Source organism: Lutra lutra, chromosome 13, assembly GCF_902655055.1.
Source record: "Lutra lutra chromosome 13, mLutLut1.2, whole genome shotgun sequence".
Lineage (NCBI taxonomy): Eukaryota > Metazoa > Chordata > Mammalia > Carnivora > Mustelidae > Lutra > Lutra lutra.
This window is the reverse complement of record NC_062290.1, coordinates 92494508-92516188: the sequence shown is the minus strand read 5'-3', so window position 1 is coordinate 92516188 and position 21681 is coordinate 92494508. Positions and strand designations below refer to the sequence as shown.

The 21681-nt window shown below is 64.4% G+C and overlaps 1 protein-coding gene across 1 annotated transcript in view; it reads right to left on the bottom strand.

Annotated features, from left to right (window-relative positions):
* SEC16A (SEC16 homolog A, endoplasmic reticulum export factor) overlaps nucleotides 1–13710 on the bottom strand; it is an 84772-nt gene extending 71062 nt beyond the window's left edge. Inside the window, exons 1-2 of the mRNA XM_047698786.1 lie at nucleotides 13374–13710; nucleotides 11637–11718 (exon numbers count right to left, since the gene is read on the bottom strand). Coding sequence (XP_047554742.1) covers nucleotides 11637–11718; nucleotides 13374–13434 — 143 coding nt within the window. The 5' untranslated portion in view covers nucleotides 13435–13710. The remainder of the gene's footprint in view (nucleotides 1–11636; nucleotides 11719–13373) is intronic.
* Between the last annotated feature and the right edge of the window lie 7971 nt (nucleotides 13711–21681).

The window sequence follows — 21681 nt, the reverse complement described above, 5'->3', positions numbered from 1 at the left end:
GCCCGGCCTGCAGCGAACTGCCTGCCTAGAAGCCCCCTCCCATGACACCCCTGCTGCCCCTCCACGAGTCTTCCGCCCAGGAAGCAGTTCAGGGGCCCTTGGGCTCCTGCTGTGTCCGGGTCAACCAAGTCAACATCACTGATGTCCCTGGTGACCAGGGCCAGGGGAGCCTGGCTGCCTGCTGCTCCTCCCAGAGCCCAATCCTACGTTGTTCAGCAAAGGACCACCATCTTCCAGCCAAACCACCAACACCAGACATAAAACTAGGGCCCACCCACCCCTGGGCAACTGGGCCGGGAGTGTTGGAGACCCCTGGCCTGGGGAGAAGAGAACCATCCATGTCCCAGCCCGCCTCAACGGGGCCGCCCGTGGACTTCTCTCTCTACGGGGTAGACCGAGGGCAGGTCAGAGAGACCTCAGACCCGAGGTCCCCAGAGCTACAGCCGTGGGTAGTGGGGTCAGTGAGCTCAAGTCTTTCTCTGGTCAAGGCTTGGCGGGGGGCGGGGAGGAGTCCTAGGACCTCGGCCCCTCCCTCGGGCAGGGCCAGTCCAAGTCCCCCCACAACCCAGCAGGAGCCACCTGTCTTACAGGAGGCAACAGCTGAGTGATGGCGTGATGACCACAGGCTGGGCAGGGAGCTCGGTGACCTCAGTGGGCCTCCCACAACGGTGGCCGATCTGGGGACCAGGTGTCCTTTCCCACTGGGAACGGCCAGGACAGCTCAGCTCTGGGGAGAGCGCCCCCCACTGGAGATGGAAGAACTGACCCAAGGCCCAGGCTTTCCGGCCCCAACAGCTGCTGACGGCCCTGCGGCTCTTTGTCTTGAATCTTTTCCCCAAGTTGCATCTTTGGAAGGTCTAAAATACGCTGGGAAGAGGAAATGCAGGAAGAGCCCGGCTTCCTTCCCCAGCTCTGGGGGAAGCCCTTTGTGTGGGGGAGGAACCTGTTCTCCTGGGAAGTCACCTTTCCCACCGCAGGGAAAACAATGCCCCCAGTGGCTCATTGTCCCCATGTCACTCAGGGCTGCCCCACCCTCGGCGTGGGAAGTGGCCAGTGGTCTGGAGGGAGGGAAAGGCCAGTGCAGGAGCCAGTGCGGGAACCAGGAAGCTTTCTGAGATGGCCCAGCACCCGGGGACAGAGACAATCCAGGCCCAACTGTGGGGTGGGGAGGGCTGCTGGTTGGCACAGCCAGCAAGATCAGGGTCCCCCAGGGTCACAAGAGAGCCCTGTGGAGATGAGGCGTGTGAGGAAAGTCTGCTGCCCACCCCCACTCAGAGAATCCTCGCCTCCCCACCCCGGACCGCCAAAAGACAGAGCCCCAAACTAGACACAAGGGTGGCAGGTGTGACCTCTCCTGGGCTCTCCCGAAGGCCCACTGCCCCCCACAAAGGCAGGGGCCTCTGTTCCCAAGCAGGATGGAGCCCAGACCCACACCCCCAATCTCTCAGAAGCAATGAAGGAATCGACAGGCACATGAGGCCATAGGGAGGGCTTAATCCAAAACTCGATTAATGAAGTCAGCAACCGCAGACTGAGCTCCCGCCAAAGCCAGAAATGACTCTGGCAGCTTCCCGCCTCCACTGAGGAGCAGATGCCATATCAGGAGACGTGGGGAGAGGAGAATCCTGCACAGTGACACCCCCGACCCCCGGCCAGCCAAGGTGGACCCGCAGGGGCACTTGAGCTCCTTCCCAGAGTCTGCAGAGTACGCCAAGGACCCTCTCACATGGCTTCCAGAATTAAGAAACAGAACCTGTGCTAAGACCCCCCGGCTTCCCCTCACCGGGCTCCCACGCCGGCCCTGCAGGCACATACTGGGCCCATTTCACAGATGAGGAAACCAGGGCCCAGCACGTTATGCCCACTGCACCAGCTGGACTTGAACACAGCTCTTAACCAGCAGCCAGTCCTCCAGGGGCCATCAGAGCCAGGCTGTCCCCCAGTCCCTCCCAGAGGCAGCTACGCGTCCAGCGGGAGGGTGTGTGTCCCCTATACCCCAGATACCCCGCCCAGGAGGCCTGGGTTTCTCACCTGACCGCCCTAGCCCCAGAGGGATGCAGCAGACAATGCATTCCTACCCCCAGCTCAGCTGAAACACAAAACCTGGGGTGGGGGGTGGGGGTGTGGGAATCAGGAAGCCTCCCAGCCAGCTGGCGGGTGGGTGGGCCGTCTCTGGGCCCGGCTCCCCTGTAGCCCTCGTCCAGCGGGAGGGCCGGTCATCCTCCTCCACGGGGCTGGGGGGCTTTCCTAGCCATAGGCGCTGGCGCGAGAGGGCCGGAGCTCACAGCCAGCCTGCCCCCTGCTGCACACGGCAGGGCTACCCTGCCTGCGGGGACCTGGAAGGGCCACCTGTGGGCTCCCTCCGGCCGGGCCACAGCACGGCAATACGGTCTGTGGTGGTCCCAGAGCTCACTCCCGTCCTGTGTCACTCCCATCCTGCACCGCTCACCAGCCCTTTCTCTCTGGCCTCCGCTGCCCACTCATGCCCCCTGAGCACCCCCGCCCCAAGACCAGGCCCCACGCTCCCCCCACAGGCTTGCGTACCTGGCTACGTCGCCCCGGCCGTCGCCCCAGGCTCGGCACGGCCTCCAAGGTGCCCTGGGACGCAGCAAATGCCAGAAGACAGAGGCCAGGCCTGGGGTTGAGGAGGTGAAGGTGGGGCCTGCATTGTTATCCTCTGGGGACACCCAGCTGTCTGGAGACAGCTGGCATGGGTCTACGGTCCTCAGGAGGGCTTTTCCCTGCAGCCAGTTCTCCGACTGTGCTTGACCCTCTGCCCTGGCATGAGCTCGGCCCAGGTGCCCGGGTGGGGCCTGTCTCAGGAGAACTTTCTAGACGAAGCCTCGGAGCATGAGGGGATGGCTCTGGTGCAGAGAACTCACCCAACCTGTTGTCAGGGACCGACCATGTTAGAGCCACGTGTGAACCCAGACAGACCGAAAGGGGACACTGACTTGGAATCACCTCAGACAGGCCATAAGGGTCGCACCTGCTGGCCAGGAGCTCTACGGGACGCCTCACCCGGCTAGAGGCGCCTGGTCCCGGTCCTCCCCAAGGGAAAGGAGCTCAGAGAGGTGAGTGGGCAGCCCAAGGCCACTCAGCCCAGTAGGGGGGTGGGGGAGGAAGTGCATTGCCCGGCCTGTGTTGCTGATGGAAACGCCACCCCAGCTCCGCGGGAGCAGCGTGCTAAAACGGGGGAAAGCCCTGCTCAGGGCAACCAGCTTGGGCTGCCGCTCCTTCCAGAACCTCGAGCCACCCAGCGGCCTCTGGCCTCAACTTCCTGCTGTGTGCCCACCTCCAGCACTGGCCTGGGCTCAGGAGCAGAGCACAGTGCCTGCAGAGCACCAGGGGAACAGGCTGTCACGTGCTGAGCCCCGGCCACACGTGGACGCCGGGACACACGGTCTGGCCTGCCGGGCTCTTGGGCAGACAGGGCCGAGGCCGCCCTCACTCTGACACCAGGGAGGGGAAGTGGGGAGGGGGCCGCCCCGCCCCATGGGCCGCCCCATGGGAGCCGGGACCAGCCAGGCGGACAGGTTGGCCCGGAAGGCCCAGAGGTAGTCACTTCACCCAAGCCCTTGAGGGAGGGGAGACAGAGGCTCTGGGGCACAGGTGGACGTGCGGCAGGACCCTCCCCACCGCCCGGGCTGAGCTCAGCGTCGCTCTTACTGAAAAGCTATCAGGGGAAAAACACACACACACTCAAAACTCTGGCTTCTTCCCCAAACCTCTCATTTCCAGTAACTGTGCAGTTTCCGCTCACCAACAACCGACACAGAGGAAATGGTGGGAGGCAGGTCCCCAGCCCCATGAAGGGCCCTGCTGCGCACGCCTGGACAGACCTTTCCAGAGGCTGCCAGCTGCCGCTCTCCCCGCCTACCCCCCTCCCGACGTCCTACAGCGGCTATCCCTCTCTCCCGCTGCCTGTCCTCCGCAGCCTGGCCGGGCTGGTGGGAGGCCTGTGCTGCTTCCTCCTGGCAGCTTCCTGTCCCAGAAGGGGACACCCCACAAGGGCAGGCGCACTGAGCAGGCTCTGTGACCCAGGCCGGTCGGCGGAGGGTCAACTGCAGGTCTGGCTGGGTCCTCGGTTCTGGCCCCCTGGGCAGATGCCTGTGGCTCAGCTGTGACCCAGGCCCGGCCACGACCGTGGGGTGAAGAAGGCAGAAGGCCAGCAGCCGGGCGACCGCCCGGGCCCGGAAGTGTCCCCAGGGAAGGGAGCAGCCGAGGGCCTGCGGGCCATCACGGTATCCTCCTATCATGTTGCATGACCCCGTGTGGGGCCAAGAAGTCTTGAGGGGCGTCTCAGATGTTCTGGGACCACCTCTCAAACCCCAGCCTCCCGGGGCCCACTGCTGTGACGGCAGGACGGCCGTGACCATCCGCCCAGATCCCCGAGGCCTCAGCTCCCCCATAGGGGAGCTGTTTGCTCAGCAAATGAACAGGGTCAACAGTGACAAGGGTGCCGCTTACCCAGCTTAACGGAACCAACTGCAGCCCTCAAGAGCACGCGACGGACAGCCGGCCCACGGAGGGGTGAGCTGGGACAGCTGGGGACAAATCCTCACCCACTCATTAGCATGTGGCCAGGATAGGTCCCAGTCCCAGACCAGCACCACGCCAGAATGTGGCCACTTCTCTGGCGAGCCTCTCAGCGCCACCCCCCGCCACATGCACACCCATCTCTGAGCAGCCTGTGCACGGGGGAGGGCCCGGGGAGCGAGCAAGGGTCCCCACCTCAGCAGGGAGAGCTCTCGGGCTGAAGGGTCCAAAGCCACAGCTGGGCCAGGACCAGGACCGTGTGGGGCATCCCAGACCGAGACTCAGCCAGGGGGTGGCCGCTGTGTCCAGGGGATGCTTGGGATTGGAAACTGCACATGTGGGGGTCGGAGGCCAGGCTCCCCAGTGCACACCTCCCCACCAAGGCCCACTGTGAGAGCAGGACCCCAGGCCCTTCTTCCTGGAAGCTGTGCACCCCAGAGAGCTGCCTTCATTTGCTTGGGGGCGGGGCAGGGAAGCGCAGGTGTGACCTCCTGAGAAAGCCCCCCACCCCCACCCAGGAGAGCTCAAGACCTACAGGACAACAAATGGCAGTGGGGGCAGGAGGGGGTCGGCTGCCCAGCGGGAGACCGAGGGGTCCACAACCCACTCAAAGAAGCGTCAGGGGGAAGCCAGGGAGCAGGGGCTTAAGCAAAGTAATTCGCCTGAAAGCGCTAATGACTTGACACGCTGATCCCCGCTGATCCCTGCCCCCAGCCGGGAGAAAGCTGTGAGGGACGCCTTTGTCAGAATGCTACCCCCCAGGAGCAGGAGGCGCGGGGTGGGACGTTGCCACCACTTGGTGAAACACTGCAGGGGGGAGAGTTTCTGCCCCAGAATTCCACAGGTCTCAGAGAACACGAGAAAGCCGCACCCCCACCGACAGGGGTGAGCCTGGGTGCCAGCGTGCCCAAGTCTGCCTGACCGGGAGGGACCCTGACCGGGAGGGACCGTGGTGCTGCCCCAGGGGAGACACGGAGCCTGCCTTAGCCCGGAAGGCAGTCTGCAGGGGCCCCATCTGCATCTAAGAGTGAGGGGTTGGGTCCCAGCCCTCTCTGTCTTCCACAGGGCCACACCCAGTAACTCTGAGCCCATCCTTCAAGTCCAGAAAGGCCAGCGGTTGATGACTGCACCCCTACTCCTAGGGCCTGCTGTCTGTCCTGCAGTGTGTCCTGCAGCACCGCATCTCCTCTCCCATACGGCAGGGCCTGCGTCTGCCTCGCCTGCCCCAACACCTACTAAGTGCTCAGTAAGACCCTCCTCCCGCCACAGCCCTGCGAGCTCCTTGGGGCGGGCTGGTGCTTGGCGGCCAGTGAGAGCAGGGTCCAGAGTGGACATGGAGCCTGGCCAGGGCCACAGGCAAGTCAGGATTTCCCGGGTAACTCCCCTGGGGACATGCCAAGCTGCATGCCTAGGGTCACTGGGACTGCAGGCCGGCCACCCAGGCCCAGACACGAGTGCCAGTTCCTCCAGGAAGCCTTCCAACCCCCACCTCCTCTGTACTTCAGCCGAGACCACAGGACCTGGATGCTGACGCCCAGCACCAGCCCATCCCTGGTCTCGGGGACTTGGGGTCCAGGGCAGGTGGGCCCCACAGACAGACACTGCCCAGAAGCAGCCACGTCGTGGGACTGTGCTTGTGGGAAACGTCCAGGACAGGCAAATCGGGGGCGGAAAGCAGGGTAGGGCTGGCCAGGGCAGGGGCCTAGAGGTCTAGAGCAGGAGCTCGCAGGGCTGTGGAGCTGGGGCCCGGGGCCTGGTGCTGCAGGGCTGTGGCGGGAGGAGGGTTTCTACTGAGTGCTTAGTAGATATTGGAGGCGGGCAAGGCCGACGCAGGCCCCGCCGTGTGGGAGAGGAGATGCGGTGCCGCAGGGCTGACCTGCGGACGGACGGCAGGCCCCAAGCCGGATGGCGCTGGTGCTGGCACAGGCTTAGGAATGCAGTAGGTGCCCGATGGTGCCCTCCAAGTGGCTAAAACAGCAAAACTCACGATGCCTGTGACTGATTCCCCAAATACCCATCTGTCAGCCCCTCTGTCCTGGGGTGGGGAGGTGGGGCCCAGTCTGAGAAGACACCCCAGGGCCCGGGCTGCTCCCGAAAAGGGCCTTCCTCGGCTTGTCTGCCCTCCTCCAGAACACCTGTGCTTCAGCGCGCCCTCCCCAGCAGGCACTGCCCAGCCCCGGGGTGGGGGGGCATCTGCTGGGAACACTGGAGCCTAGAGCGGGGCCCAGACTCACAGAACCTGCCCTCCCCACCGGCCCCGCCTTACTGCCAGGCACCCCTGCCCTGACCCGGGCATTTATGGGCCCATCCCAGGGTCCTGCTGGGATGCCACGGAGGGGAACGCCATCACGTACAGAGGGGGAAACTGAGTCCTAGGGAGGCGATGTGTGTCTGAAGGGGGCCCCGCCATCTTCTAGACTGTGCATGGCGGGACATGGGTGGGGAGCCCACAGAGCCCACCAGAGCCAGCTAAGCCCCGGCCGTCCCAGGGAGCCTCGGGACCACAGACACCCCGGCCCCACAGTCCGATGCCCCGAAGCCGGCTGCCTGTCACGGCCTCTGGCGAGTTGCGGCTATGGCTGCACACAGAGCCGACATAGGCAGAGCCCCAGCCCCCGCCCGCCCCTTCCCCTCGCCACCTCAGTTGTTCCCACCTGTAAACTGGCTTAAAAAAATAAAAGACATGGTGAGTGCTGTGAAGTGTGTAAACCTGGCGATTCACAGACCTGTACTCCTGGGGATAAAAATATATTATATGTTTATAAAAAATGAAATTAAAAAAAAAAAAAAAAAAAAAAAGACAAGCAGTGCTGGCCAGCACCAGCGGGCGGCGGCCGCACCTGGAGGGGGTATGAGCCAGCCGAGCAACGGGTCTGCCAGGGCCTTCGGGGGCCGGTCAAGGCGACCATCTGCGCGAGGACGTCTTCCTGCTACATTGTTGAGGAAAGCAATCTAGACGCTCGACCAGGTCTGCAAGCCACATCCTCCCACTATTTCTAGACAAGACGCGAAACAGGAAAGGTGCCCTCCCTACTCCGGGACGGTGCACCCCTCGGCCCAGCATGGCCCCGGCTGCCCGTGGAAGGCATGGTGAGCACAGCAGGGGCTGTCACCGGCTCCTGTGGGGTCCCGTGGGCCCCTCCCCTGCCGCCAGCTGCTGGGGGTCCCAGCCCCGAGCTGCACCCCCCGCCATCCTGCTGAAGAGCTTCTCCTCCATCAACGGCTGACTCGAACCCACCCTCTTCCTGCAAAGGGCACAGTTTCCTTTCTCTTTTAAAAAAAATATATATATTTCTTGCTACGGGAAAAATGTTAGCCATGGTGCAGGGGCAGGGCCTGGGCCCAGGAGGCGTGTTCCTTCAAAAGAAGGTGGGTTCCTTGAGGTCTCCACACGGAACAGATAAGCAGGGGAGGCCGGTCTGGTTCACCCTGGGTGTCTCGCCCGTGTGTGTCTAAGACAGTCCCGGGTCCCAGACGCCGCAGAAACAGAGGAAGCCCCACGGTGGCCTGGAGGCAAGGCCTCCTCCAGCCTTGCCCAAGACTCCCAGGTGACTCAGTGGAAACCGCCAGGCCAGGTGATGGGAGCTGACGGACAGTCCCTCTGAAGCTAGGCCCCGTCACTTCCCCACCCAAACCTCCCAACCTCCTCTGGTAAAGGGAAGTTGTCCCTCAGGCCCTGCTTCCTCGGAGAGCAGCCAGGGAGAGCTGGGGACAGCGTGGGTGCGACAGGGCGGCAGGTAGGGACACGGGCTTGGAGAGAGAGAGGGGCAGGGCCAGGTGCCACTTTGTGCTCTGCCATCCGGGCAGGGCACCCCCCTCCCCCCGCCCCGTGCCCAACCCACATGGTGTCACAGGCCGGAGCCATGTCAGCCCCGGGTCAGGCTGCCCCGCCCAACGCGCTCACCACCGACCGACACGTCACACCCACGTGGTGTTGCCGGGAAAGTCACCGCATCACCCCCAGGAGGGCCCAGGCTGGGGCAGACCTGCGCCTGCCAGCCAGCTCCTTGGGCAGCGCCCGGCAGGTGCTCGGAAGCATCTTGGGGGAGAGCACAGGGGACTGGGGGTGCGAGCCAGCGGCCGCAATAAAACCGCCAGCTCCGGGGAGCCCCTCCCCGGGCAGCGCCTTCTGCCGCCACCAAAGGGACTGGTGGGCCGACCAGACACTTGAGAACGAGGATCCTGAAACCTGCCCGGTCAGCTTGAAGGGAGAAGTGGGGGGACCGGACACTCGGCCAGCAGCCCTTACGCAATCTTCACACCACGGAGAGATCAGTCGTGGGTCGGAGCTCAGGTGACCCGGCGACCTGGGGTCACAGAGCTGGTGGGTGGCGGAGCCAGCCTCAAACACGGGCTAGTCCCGGAGCTAAGCCCCCAGCCGCCAGCCCACTGGCCTTCCCTCCCAGGTGCTCCAGGCATGATGGCTCAGCCTGTTTCTGCGATCACCTGGGCGGCGACCTGGGGAGCAGACTTTCTCACGGGTGGGGGGAGCAGCTTAGCAATCCTGGGGCCTCAGCTCCCCACCCAGGGCGGGGCAGCCCCCCACCGTAAGGCTTTCAGACGGAGGATTCACGCTCACCCCAGTGGACAACAATCCCCTTGGGCCTTCTCCCTCCTCCAAACAAAAGAAAAGAGGGGGAGGCCTCATGAGTGTCCCCTGCCCCTGGCACTGACTGCCCTGGGCCTGGCGCTCGGCCCACAGGGACAGGCCCCATGGCCTGTCCCTGGCAGCCACTAGCCCACCAGTCCCGGTGCCCGTCCTGGGAAAGTTTTCACACCAGCAAAAACCTCTTCCCTAACCCTGAACCCTACAGCCACCTGACTAGTGGGGCTCCGGGAAAGGTTTCTTCTCTTTCGGGTGGAAACATATGACTCACCAGGTACTAACGTGTCCAGCACTGGGACACTACCGTCTCCATAGGGGAGCCAGCAAACCGACCCAGAGAGATCAAGGACTTTCTGAGAGGGTCCAGGACGAATGCTACAGAGTCGGAATTGCTACCTAGGCTGGCACCAGGGTCCTCCGCCCTCACACCTTGGGGGAAAGAAAGTGCCTTCCCCGATCAGCTTCCCACCTAGCAGACTTTCCAGGGCCTCAAGGGGAACAGAAGGTCGCAGCAGAAGGCACTGGCCCGAGGCACAGAGGGAGCCAGGGCCCACCACAGGATTGGCCATGACGTCCCCGAGTGGCATCCCGAGTCCAGACCTGGGCCTCTCTACCGCTGGGCCTGGCTGGCAGGCACCCCATCCCTACTCCCCAGTCTCCAACGCGGTGCGACCCAGAGGTAGGGCCTCTGAGGACAGGGCTTCCGTTCCGTCTTCCAAGTGGATCTGTGGGGTGTGCACAATGGGGTCTCTGTGGGCTGAGCTCGGCTAAGCGCCAGGCCAGACCGAGGCAGGCTTCACGCCAAGGAGGAGGGGGCCTCAGGCCCCAGGGAGGAGACAAGCCCACCACCCCAGCCCCCATTGGCCGGGCTCGGGCTGGCAGGGTGCTAGGACGGAGGGAGGGGAGGGCATGCTGCACTATTACTCTGTGCCCTGGAAGCGTCTCGCCCCAATGGAAAGGAGGGGGCCACATCCCAAGGCAGCCCCCTTGTGGCCCCAGGCTCCAGTCCAGGGAGACCCCAGTGGCTCCTGGGCCGGGATGGCCCTGCTCCTTGGTGGCACTGATGAAAGATGGCTCCGACCTTCCCTAGCACAGCGCCCCTCCTGCCTTCCCAGAGCCTCTGCAGAGGTGCAGGGACCGCCCCCCCACACGCCCCATGGGTGAGTGCTGCCAGAGCAGGGTCGGCGGGAAGGGAGTCGGGAGTCATGCATTCTGGGAAGCCACGCATAATTAATCACACGGCATTAATCCGCCTCCCGACAATAGCCCCCGCGCTTCCCCTGAATCCCAGCTGTCGGTCTCTGAATGAAAGGAAACAAGATTTAGGGCATCAAGCGTTGGTGAGGCTTCTGCAGGAGAAGAAAAAGGACCCAAAAAACCAAAAAAAAAAAAAAAAAAAGTAGTGTGCATTCATTAGCATCTGACAAAGACACAGTCCTCTTTGTCTATTAAACCGCTCACAGACCTGCTTAATTGGCTTCAGTACGGGGAGGGTGGAGGCAGGGAAGGAGGGGCTGCTTGCCCACTGGCCAAGGGTTGTCAAGGGAAGGGGCCCTTAGCAGTGGGAATGCAGCTCACCCGAGGAGAACGGAGGACCCGGACCGGCTGGGGAGCCCCTGCTTCCTCGGTGCCCCTGCCCCCCACCCCAGGGGAGGAGGGGCCCCTCCTCCAGCCACCAACCACCTCCTCGGACTCCCACCTCACCAAGTCCAGCCGCAGGCCACCGGCACAACATAAACGCTCCTCTGCGGCCGGTGTGCATGGGCAGGTGGGGTGCGGGACTGAACCAGGAGTCCCCTTCCCAATCGGGGCGAGCCCTGGGTACGCACCCCACAACACACATTCCTGCCCCAGCTTTGGGGACCAAGGCCAGGCAGCCGATGGGTGGGGTGATGGGCGTCTGGTGCAGGGGAAGGGGGGTGGGGGGGGAGGTTGGAGCTATAGATGCCAAGACAGAACCTGAGCCCCGGCAGGCACGCGTAACCCCCCCAACCTGGGGGATGAGCTCCCCAACCTCCCCTGAGGTCAGAGAGGGGGAGCCGGGAAGGGCCAGAGGAGCGGGTCTGGCTTTGAACCAGCCCATTTCTGGCTCAGAGGCCCTGCCCGGAGGAGGCACCCCCCAGGGACCGGGCCTCTCTGAAGGCCCCCAGCCTCTCCGGAGGGTCACTTGTTTCTCAGGGACTTTAGGGAGAAATGGGGTACCAGGAATTCCCACCTAGCACACCCCAGGAGTCCAAGGTGGCCCACAAAGGCATGCTCGAACCTCCAGCAGCCGGACCAGCTCCACACACACAGTGTAATTGCTGGTGATTAAGTAATTGCCAGACTTTGTCCAATAAAAGTAGCACGTGACCGCGCCCAGCCTTCTGGGCCATCTCCACAAGACAATGGCCTAGTGTTCTGTCCCCGCTGGCCCCTGATGCACAAGGCAGGGGCTCTGCTCCCGACAAAAGCAACAGGTCCCCACAGGGGCGCAGGGGTGCGTACTCACACACAGGCCTCGGTGCCGTTGGGGAACACTTCACACTTCCCGCCATTCAGGCAGCCCTCACTGGGCTGGGAACATCGCAGACCTGGGGAGGGGCAAGACGTCAGGTCAGCCTGGGTGGTGGGAGGGCCCTGAACCCAGGGAAGGGGCCTCCCCAAGCGGCATAGCCACCCCTCTACCTACAAGGTTCTGCGTCATCATGGGCTTGCTGGGGGCCAGGGACCTCAGAAACCCCCAAATGTGAACCCCAAGGGGTTTCAACACTCTGCCCAGAGTTCCGTGGTCAGAAATGGGGAGGAAGGGCAACAGGCTGGCTGGGTGGCAGGTGGGCAGGTCACGCTCAAAGTGGACAAGGTGGCCTGAAATGCCATCTGGACAACAGTTAAGAAATCTGACATGACCCTGGGCCACTCTCCCAAGCACCCCCGACCCCTCTTCAATGGGGCTTCAGCGGGGAGCCCAGGGGGGCTGGGCCCCTATCCAGCCACCAGGACTGTCTTACTGTTCAAACATGTTCTGTGAGGGGGCGGTGCTGAGGGGTGGGGTGGCCACACTGCGCCCCCCCCCCAGCTCGTGGGAAAAGGCGACAGCTGCGAGGCTTGACGCCCAGCCCGCCTAGGAATCAGAGCAGCCCATTGTCACCAGGGCCGCCTCCTGGGGCACTGGGCTACACCTCAGGGACCTGGCCCCGCCTCTAGGACACCCAATACCTGCCCCAGGGGGGCGGGCATCTTCAGCTTCACCCAAGGGAGGGGAATGAAGACACCCGTTTGGAAGGAATTCGACCAGAAGGGATTAAGCCAGTCGCTGCCTCCCCATCTCGCCAGCGCTGTGTAAATTAAGCCCCTCCAGGGTGGGGACGGGTGTGACTTGGGACCCCACCTTCTGGAGGGGGGCGCTAAGTCTCCCCTCCAACTTTTAAGGGCCAGAGAGGAATTAATCTCCACTGGATCCCTCGACGTGAAGTGGAGAGGGACACGGGCGCCTCCTCCACGTCCCCCTTCACCCTCGGAGTTTCCAAACTCCAACTCCGCAAAGTGAAAGTCCCGCCAGTCCCGGCTGGGGGTTCCGCACCCCCGCGCCACCCCCGGCCCCCGCCCAGACCAGACCGCCGGGGGGCCTGGCTGGGGGTGGCGATCGCGCGTGGGAAGGAGACCCCGGGGTCCGCGCCCCTCGCCCGGCCCTTCGCCAACTGTCCTGAATGGGGAGGAGGCCGGTCCGCCTGGCGCCCCGCTGCCCACCACGGCCAGGCAGCCTGGCCGCGCCGCACAGCTCTGTAAGGGCAGCGCGACGGCCCGGACCCCACGCTCCGCGCCCCAACATCCGCCCGCGACGCGGACCAGCGGCGAGGGAAAAGATACTGGCCCCCAAAGCAACAGGAAACCAAAACCGACTCGATTCAAATCGAAAAGCAGTAGGCAGCTCGCCCGCCCGCCCCGGCGGCAAGCCCCACGCGTGGCTGACGGAGGGCGAGCCCAGGGCTGGGCCTCCCGGGGCCCCGGGGGCCCCCGGCGCCCCACGCCCGGCTTCAAACCCGGCTCCAGGCGCGGGCGGCGCGGGTCCACCCCGGTCGGGCAGGCGGCGCGGGGGAGGCTCGGTCCTTCTCCCCGCGCCCCGGGTCGCCGGGTCCCCCCTCCCCGCGCTGGCCGCCCGCTCCCAGCCGCCCGGGGCTCGCGCGCAGGTCGCAGTCAAAGTTTCCGGAGGGCGCGGAAAGTTTCGGGCTCGCGGGCGGGCGCCTACCTCGTGCGGCGAGCGCGGGCAGCAGCACCAGGCAGAGCAGGGGCGCCGGGAGCCGCAGCATGCCTGCCCGCCCCCTGCCCGCTGCGCCGGGGGGCGGCCTCCTGCGCCGGGACGGCGGGGCTCGGGCGCACGGGCGCGCGCCGGACGGTCCCACGAGCGGCGGCGGCGGCCCGCGGCTGCTCTCTGCTTCTCGGCGGGCGGGCGGCGCTGGGACCCTCGCGGCCTCCGGGCCCGGCTCGTGCCCCCGCTCGTTCCCCGGCTCGTTCCTCCGCTGCGCTCGCGCCCGCGCCCGCGCCCCGCGCCCCTGCGCTCCCTCCCGCGGCCGAGGCACTAGTGAGGCGCGGTCCGCCGTGCGCCCCGCCCCCGCCCGCCGGCCCCGCCCCCCGGGCCCGCCCCGCCGATCCCTCCGCACCCCTCTTGCCCTCCCAGGCCTCGCCCCTGCGCGCGCGCCGACCGCCCTCGTCTGCTCCGGCTGGGCGCGCGTCGGGAACCCTGGTTCCCCGGTGCTGGAGGCCCTGGCTGGGCTAAGGGGCGCCCAGGGCCAGCCCTAGGGACTACTTCTTGTTCGAAAGTTTTCAGCGACAAAAAGTTTGGTTCCGGACTGCGGAAGGATCCGGCTTCGACGGTCGCCGCGCTCGGCGACAATTGGCAAAGATTTGCATCTCAATAGCGGAGGAGGCGCGGGCGGAGTGGGCACAGGGGAGTCTGAGGGTACCGTGCGCGGTGGGGACGGGCGGCCGAGGCCGCTTAGGGGTCCCCAGGCCCGGGGCGGGAGAGGTCATGCCCCGACAGCCGTACGTAAACCCTGAACCAGGGCTCTCCTCCCAGCAGCCCTGAGGACTCAGTTGTAAGCCTCCAGGAGACCCGACGGACACTCAAGCTCTAGCGACCCCGAGGGACGGTGGCACCAGGGCTGCGGTTTCTGGAAAGAGGGTTCTGGGGGCCCCAACGAGACAACCTGGGGCCAACGCCCGGTCACACGATTGCGCTGCCACTCCCCCAGGAGGGACCCGCCCCTAGACGCTCCTTGGTCACAGTCCAGCCCCTTTTCTGGTGCCTCCAGCCTAAGATGCCCGGGAAAGCCCACGAGCCCCCCAGTCTCGTTGCTAGCGCCTATGCAGCCCTGGGTGCCTCACACGTGCTCCTTCCGCATGATTTATTTCTCCGCCGCGATGCCAGATTTGGGCATCCTGTGCCCAGCCGGGTTAAGCGCTGTGCGTTGGAAATGTCTGCCACAGCCTCCCCTGAAACCAAAGTTAATGGCCTGGCCCTGGGGACAGACACCTCTGTCCCAATACAGGGCGGTCAGCACCGCGGGAGGAGGTACAAGCACCCGGCGCCGCGGCGCCGCGTCCTGGGGGGCTCCTGGGGTAGGTGCTGCCCGAGGGGAGCCTCAAAGGCTGAGAGGGCGGTAGCTGGGTGAAGGAGCCTGGGGAAGGAGCACTTGCAGGTCCGCAGAACCCCAGGCCGCGAAGCATGCGGGGAGCGCCTCAGCGTGGGCAGAGTGGGATGGCTGGTGGTGGGCAGACTGGACACCTGACTCTTCTCAGCGCACCTGTCGCGCTGGGCTTGTGTGTGGCACTGGTGGCGGCTGGGATGCTGTGAGTGCTGGAGGGACAGCCAGGCCAGGCCAGGGCAGCTGCCCCCATCTCCCCCCAGAAGCTGGCTGCACTTCCCAGAGCCTGGGGTAACTTCTCTCCCGGGCACTGGCCCGGGAGCTGAGGCGCCTGGAGGCAGAGACATGTTTATGTAGAGCAGCGGGGTGGGGGTGGGGGGGCTGGAGGAGATTGTCCGTAGAAGGAAGAGAGTGGCTGCAAAGTCCCTCTCTGTCCCCCCCTCCCCAGCCCACAGGCACAGGGCTCTGAGCACCACACACCCTCTACTCTTGGGGAAGAACTGAAGGCTTCAGGAGAAACCCCCTCTTCCCTGAGCCACTGCCTGGGTGCCCTCGGCTGGGGCCCTGCCTTCTGTCAATGGGCTTTGGGCCAAAAGTTCAGCCCGGGCTTGGGAGCAGGTTTTCACGCTCCTGCCTTGGAGCAGCTCTGGAAGGAGGGGTAGAGGGAGCCCTGGAAGGAGGAGTGGAGGGGGGAGCTTCAGAGAGAGGAGGGGAGGAGGCAGCTCTGGAGGAAGGACCAGAGGAGGGAGCCCTGGAGGGAGGAGGGGAGGAGGGAGCACTGCGGAGGGAAGCACTACCTGGGTCGGCCCAGCTGTGCTAACTCCACTCTGGGCCTCACCCAGGAGCCAGGGCTCTCCTCAGCCCCTGGTAGACAGGACAGCCAGGCTTCCCAGGCTTCCAACCCCTGTGCCACCTGCTGCCTGGGGTACCCCCATGGGCAAGAGGGGCCAAGGAGACCCAGGAAAGCCAGAGTACCTGGGACTGGGAAGAGTTTGTGTTTGGCCAAGGCAGGGGCTGGCCTGAGGCGGATGGGGGTGGGCAGGGCCCCTGGCTTGGGGACCCAGAGCTCTTTCATTCACAAATTAGGCCTGAGCTTTCTGGCCTGGCCTGACTCTTCTTCTTCTTCTTCTTCTTCTTTTTTTTAAGATTTTATTTATTTATTTGACAGACAGAGAAAGATCACAGAGGCAGAGAGGCAGGCAGAGAGAGAGAGGGAAGCAGGCTCCCCGCTGAGCAGAGAACCCGATGCGGGGGCTCAATCCCAGGACCCTGGGATCATGACCTGAGCCGAAGGCAGCCGCTTAACCCACTGAGCCACCCAGGCGCCCCTGGCCTGACTCTTCTTGATCAAACTTACCAGCCCAGGGGTTTGGAGGGAGGGGATGGGAGGGGAGGGGTTCAGCCAGTCTATGACGACGTGTGGATGGTAGATGTGGGGCACCTGGGAGAAGCAAAGGAAGGGAGGTAGACGCAGGGCACAGGCCACTCCAGAAACCTGATGGAGGGTGTGGGGTGGGGTGGCGAGGGGCTGGGCTCCTGGTTGAGACAAGGCTTCTGGGGAAGGGGCCCCAGGCTGGCTGGGGAGCTTGAACCCGTAGGGGTGAGGCTGCAGGGCTGGCTTCTGGAGGGGCTGCTGGCTGTGGCCAGGGGCCAGCTCAGGTTCTCGGTGTCTCCCCTGGCCAGCTTTCAGGCCCCAGCGGAGAAAAGAGCCCCACACGCTCACCTTAGGGGGACTGATTTGGGTCCGCTCCTCTCCCTGCTGCCTCCAGATACTGGGGTGCCATGGTCAGGGCAGGCTGGGGAGGCCATGCTGATGTTTGGGCCATTCCTGCCCCCATAAGAAAACCCCTCCCGGCCCATTTGGCAAGGGGGTGGTCAGCAGTGACTCAGCCTGCTTTGGGGGCGGGGGGGGGGGGCAATGTGTTTAGAGCTCCCCAGGATTCTAAGGAGTGGCGAGGCCCAAGTCTCCTGGTCGGCGGGTGCTGGGCCTGCTCCTCCCCCTGTGGTTGGTCTGGGTGCTTCTGGGCCCCCCGGGGCCCCTCACAGCCCTGGGGGGTTGGGGAAAAGTAAGCAGGTGCTCCTGAGTTTTCAGAAAAGCTAGGCCAAGGCTGGCTCCTGGCCAGGCCTGGTCTGGGCCGCTGTCCACAGCAGCAGGTGGGTCCCTGGAGGGCTGTGGTGGGCCGGGCAGATACCACTGATGTGGTTCGAGAGGTGGGAGCAGCCGGTGGGACTTAGGGTGTGAGCCCACGTCTGCTTGGTGTGGGTTCATGGGTTCTGGAGCAGAGGGGAAGGAGCTAGGACTCACAAACTGGGCTGAGGGTCTGGGTCTGGCCCGTAACAGGGGCGCTGGCCTGACCTGGGGGAGGGGTGCCCTCCAGAGCAGCTGTGGGAAGGTTGTAGAACACAGGGGCAGGGCCTCACTCACCACCTTTTGAAGCTGATTGTAAAACATGTGTGACCTCCTTGTAAAGAGAGCCTGGGGGCCTGAGGAGTGTCCGGCCTGTTACCCCGGGCACAACCAGCCAACGCCAGGTGCGGGCGCAGCACTGGACTCTGGCCACTGGTCCCCCCAAGGGACCAGCACTGCCCCTGGGCCTCAGTGGCCCTTTTGCCACGTCCTTTCCAGAGTCCTATCTCCTAAATTCAAGAGCATTTCCCAGAGGGCTGAGAGTTTTCCCAAGGTGTGGACTTAGGGCTTTGAGGCCCTGCTTCGGATGGACAGGCGGGGCTAGCCACCTAGTCCCCAGAGTTGGATGCGGGGCCCCTAGCGTGCTGTTGTGCTTGCCTGGGGATGGGTTCAAGCAGACCTTGGAGGGCTCCCCCTTGTTCTGAGGAGGAAGGGCCTAGGCCAAGCTCTATAGTTCACTTCCCCATTTGCCTCTTGCTCCTTATGTAGGGGTCCGCAGTCACCAGGCCCAGGTGTGTACCCGGCCGTCGGCCCGAGGAGGGGGCTGGCTGGGGCCACCTGCAGGGGCTGGGTGTCTCCCTGGGGACCCATCAGCGATGGGTCAGAGCCCTGCTCTGCTGTCTGCATCGTCTTATCCTCTGCAGAAATGACCCCTCACCCCTTAGTCTTTTCTTCCTCCAGGAAGCCATCGCAGAGCTCCCGGATGACGTCTGTCACTCCCTGTGCAGCTGTGACTAGCAGGAACCTGCACGGGGCCCTGCCTGCGGGGGTCCTGTACACCTACTTACCCTGGTGGTCACTGCGCAGGAGGCCCAAGTCCTCTTGTCAGCGCAGGCCGAGGGCCCGCTCCCTCCTGCCGGCGAGCGCCAGGAAGGAGGGTTGGGATCACGGAGGCAGGCCTGGAGCCCAGGGAGTGCATTGCCTGGGCAAGTCCCTGAACAGGTAGCCCGCCTTCCTGAGCAGGTGAGCTAGTGAGCATGGGCTGGGGTGGCCTGTGACGACCACAGACTTGTCACTTGAGACACGGGCTGCCGGGGCGCCAAAGCCTGACAGAGACCACCTGCCTCTGCCTCTCCCAGCAGCCCCTGCACTGCTCAGAACGGAAACCCCACTGCAGGTGGCCCTGGGCATGGCGTCCCCTGCCCTGAGAAGGAGGATCCCTGCGTGGACCTCTCCAGGCCCCTGGATTCCCTCAGCGGGCCACAGAACTGGAACCCAGCCCAGCCGGGCCTGGGGCTGGGACACTCAGGGTTTGGTGGCTTAACTCTGGGTGTCCCTTGGAGGCTGAGGCTCCGAGGAGGAAAACTCTGTGGGGACTCGAGGGTACTGCTTGGATGCTGGAAAAATCAGGGGAGCCCTGTGGAGGAGGGACATCATGGGCACAGGCTCTGAGAGGGTTTTGGAGCTCAGACATGACCCTCCAGGCAGGGGCTGGCCAAGGGGGCTGGGACCCAACAGGGAAGCTGTCCCCATGCCCGGGGGATGGACAGGACACCGATGCTCTGAGTGTGGTTGTGGAACCCAGCCCGGCACCGGGGTCTGCTCACACCAGTCCTCACCCCATGGGTTCCAGGACCCCACAGAACCTTCAGGGGAGGAGGAAGGGGGGGCTCTGAGGAGGACAGCTCTGGGGACCTTCCACCCTGCCCAGCCAGGTTGGCTGCAGCCCAGAACTTTCTCCAAAAAGAGAGGGCCCCAGGGGACGAAACTGCTCAGCCCCACCCCTCAGGCTCAGTAGAAACGGCGGCTTAGCACAGGCCTGAGTCACTCACAGAAAGGCTGGCCGCTGCGCAGGGAGTCCCTCCTCCCTCTCTCCCTCCCTCTCTCCTGGCCTCCTCCTCCTCGTTCCCTTTCTTCCTTTCTGGGGTTAAAAATAGCTGGAAATTTCCCTTTAAAAGTCAGTCCACTTTTATTTTCACAGGGAAGAATTGCGCAAGAGGGGCCAGGCGGCCCTACAGCCCAGGTGGGGCTCCACCATCCTTGGCCTCAGCCTCTTTCTCAGGCTCCCTCCCGCTTGCTCCCGACACATTTAAACATGTTTAGAACTTCCGTCCTCCCCCACACTTCCCCCTGGCCCCCCTGCCACCGAGCGATTGAGCGAGCGAGCGAGCGAGCGAGGCTGGAAATCGGGGTTCGGCCCACAGTGCTCCTGAAGCAAACCGCAGCTCAGAGGGCCGCAGGTAGAGCCCAGCTGGAGCTAGTTCTGCATCTCCCAGGGGAAGGGAAACCCCCCCAACCCCGTGCTTAAGTAAGACCAGAATTCTTCTATATTAATGCCTTGACAGCTAAGGAAAAAGTGGGCCAAAAAACGAGAGACGCCTGCGTGTTGGCGTGGGAATGTTAGCTTAGTCAGAGACTCTGCTCAGGGCCATTTAAATAAAAACAGGCTCTTTGGTGGCAAATTCCAGGGACGCTCTGGGATTGGAGCTCCGTGCCCAGAAAGGGGGTTTTGTGACCTCCCTCTCTCCCGCCCTGGGCTCTTTCTCTTGGCTCCCCCAGCCTCCTTATCATCACAATCAGCGCTTCACTGGTAAACATTTGGTGCAATAATTTTCAAAAATCAGCAAGGAAAGGCAAGTCTTTCATGTGGTGGGCGTGCGGGGACCGGCTGGAGGAGGGGGCTCCTGGCCTGCCCCAGCCTGTCTCGGGCTTCCTCAGCCACAGTAGGGTCTTTGCATGGAGCAGATCAGATCGAAGCGCCCCACCCGGCCTGTCACCCTGCAGAGGGGAGACAGCATACTCTCCCCTGGCAGTACCAGCAGGCGGGCCCTAATGGGATTAGGGTGTGTGTCTGTGGGGGGCCTTGCAGCCTCGGCCAGGACTTGGACATGGGCGCCCGGGGCCACTGTCAGGCCAGGTCCGGGGTGCTGGGGCTGGGCCAAGCCCCACCACTCGGGACTTGCATTCAGGCCGGTGCTGTGCTCAGGGCGGCGGGGGGGGGGGCAGGTGGTGGATGTCTGGGTGTGGGCTGAGCGCCCAGCACGCGGGCACCTTGTGCATGTGGCTGCCCCGTGAGGCTGGGTGGGGAGGGACTCTCTGGTGGTGTCATGCACGAACGGGCTCTCCTACTTCGAAGGAAAGCTGGTTCCCAGAGGGCAGGGCTGGGGAGAGATGAGCCTTCGAATTGCAGGGGGCGAGATGCTGCCCGTGAGAGGGACCTGCACCCCTCCCCCGGCTCCCCAGAGGCCCTCACTCAAGGGGGCCATCCGGCCTCCTTTCCCAAGTGAGGCTGTACTCAACATCGGCTTCCCACTTAGGACGGCAGCCCTGGAGGTGATGCGAGGGAAGAACACGCAGGTGTCCCTGTCCCTCCACCCACAGCTCCCGTCCCTCCCACACTGTTGCCACCAAGGGCCTGCGGGTCCCAGACAGCCAGACGCCATGTGCCAGGTCATAGGCCACAGCACCCTCCCTGCCCACCTGCCCAGCCGTCCGTCTGTCTGTGGAGCTGGGCCCCTCCCCCGGGTTAGCGGTTACACGTCCAGTCCCGGGCTTCATGGCCACCTGGGCTGACCCCAGCCTGGATAGCAGAACAAACTTGGTGCACCCAGGGGGCCCAGGGAGCTGCTGGGTAGATCTGAGCAGGGCTGCGGAGGAGGTCGCTGGGTCTCCAGACCCGGGGTGTGTTTATGGGGCACCTTCCTGCCGTGCTCGGTGCTGACACGGGACAGTGACCCAGAGCGTCCCTTCTCCGTGGCTCTGGGGGTGCCCTGCTCCTGGGGGAGGAAGAGAAGGCAGGAGGAGAGTGCTGGGGTACCGTCTGGGGTGGGGGTCAGTGCAGGAGGCTTCCATGAGGAGGTGACCCAGGAGCAGAGACCCAGCGAAGTGAGAGGCCGGCGTGCAGGGATGTGGGGAAGAACATTCTGCCAGAGCAGCTCCCTGTCCTCACCCTGCCTCCCCGCTCCCGTGGGGACCCACCGCGGATGCCACAAGGAATCGGTGACTGCCCGGTGAGCCGCAGGCCCATGGTGGGTCCTTTGATGGGAATCTGGGTGAATTTGCTCCTGTCCACACACCACGTCTCCCTCGCGGCCCTCGCAGGTGTGGTCGAGTTGAGATGAGGCAGGCCAGAGGGGGCTTGGCCGTCCTCCAGTGACTTGTGTCTCGGGACCAGAGCAGCAGGGACGCGTGCGACTGCGAGGACCACCATCAGGGGCAGGGGTGGGGACAGGCGGAAGGGACCCCCACAGCCTCTGTAGGGAGCGTGCCCTGTGACGCCTGTCAGACTTCCCAACCCAGAACCGGGGGAGAATAAGCCTCTGCGGTCTGAAGGTGCCACGTTGATGGGCGCTTGGGAGCGTGACCCTAGGGACTGACGTGAGGGCTGAGGGCAGCGTAACTGGGGTTCCCTCATAGGTGGCTTTGGGGCATCCCAGGAGGGTGGAGAGAGCAGAGGTTCTCGGTCCCCTGCCTCCCGGTCCACCGTGGGCACGTGGGCACGTGGGCACAGCCGGTCCCTCTTCAGCTGTAACAGGCGCCAGATGCCTGATGTCGGGGGGGGTTCA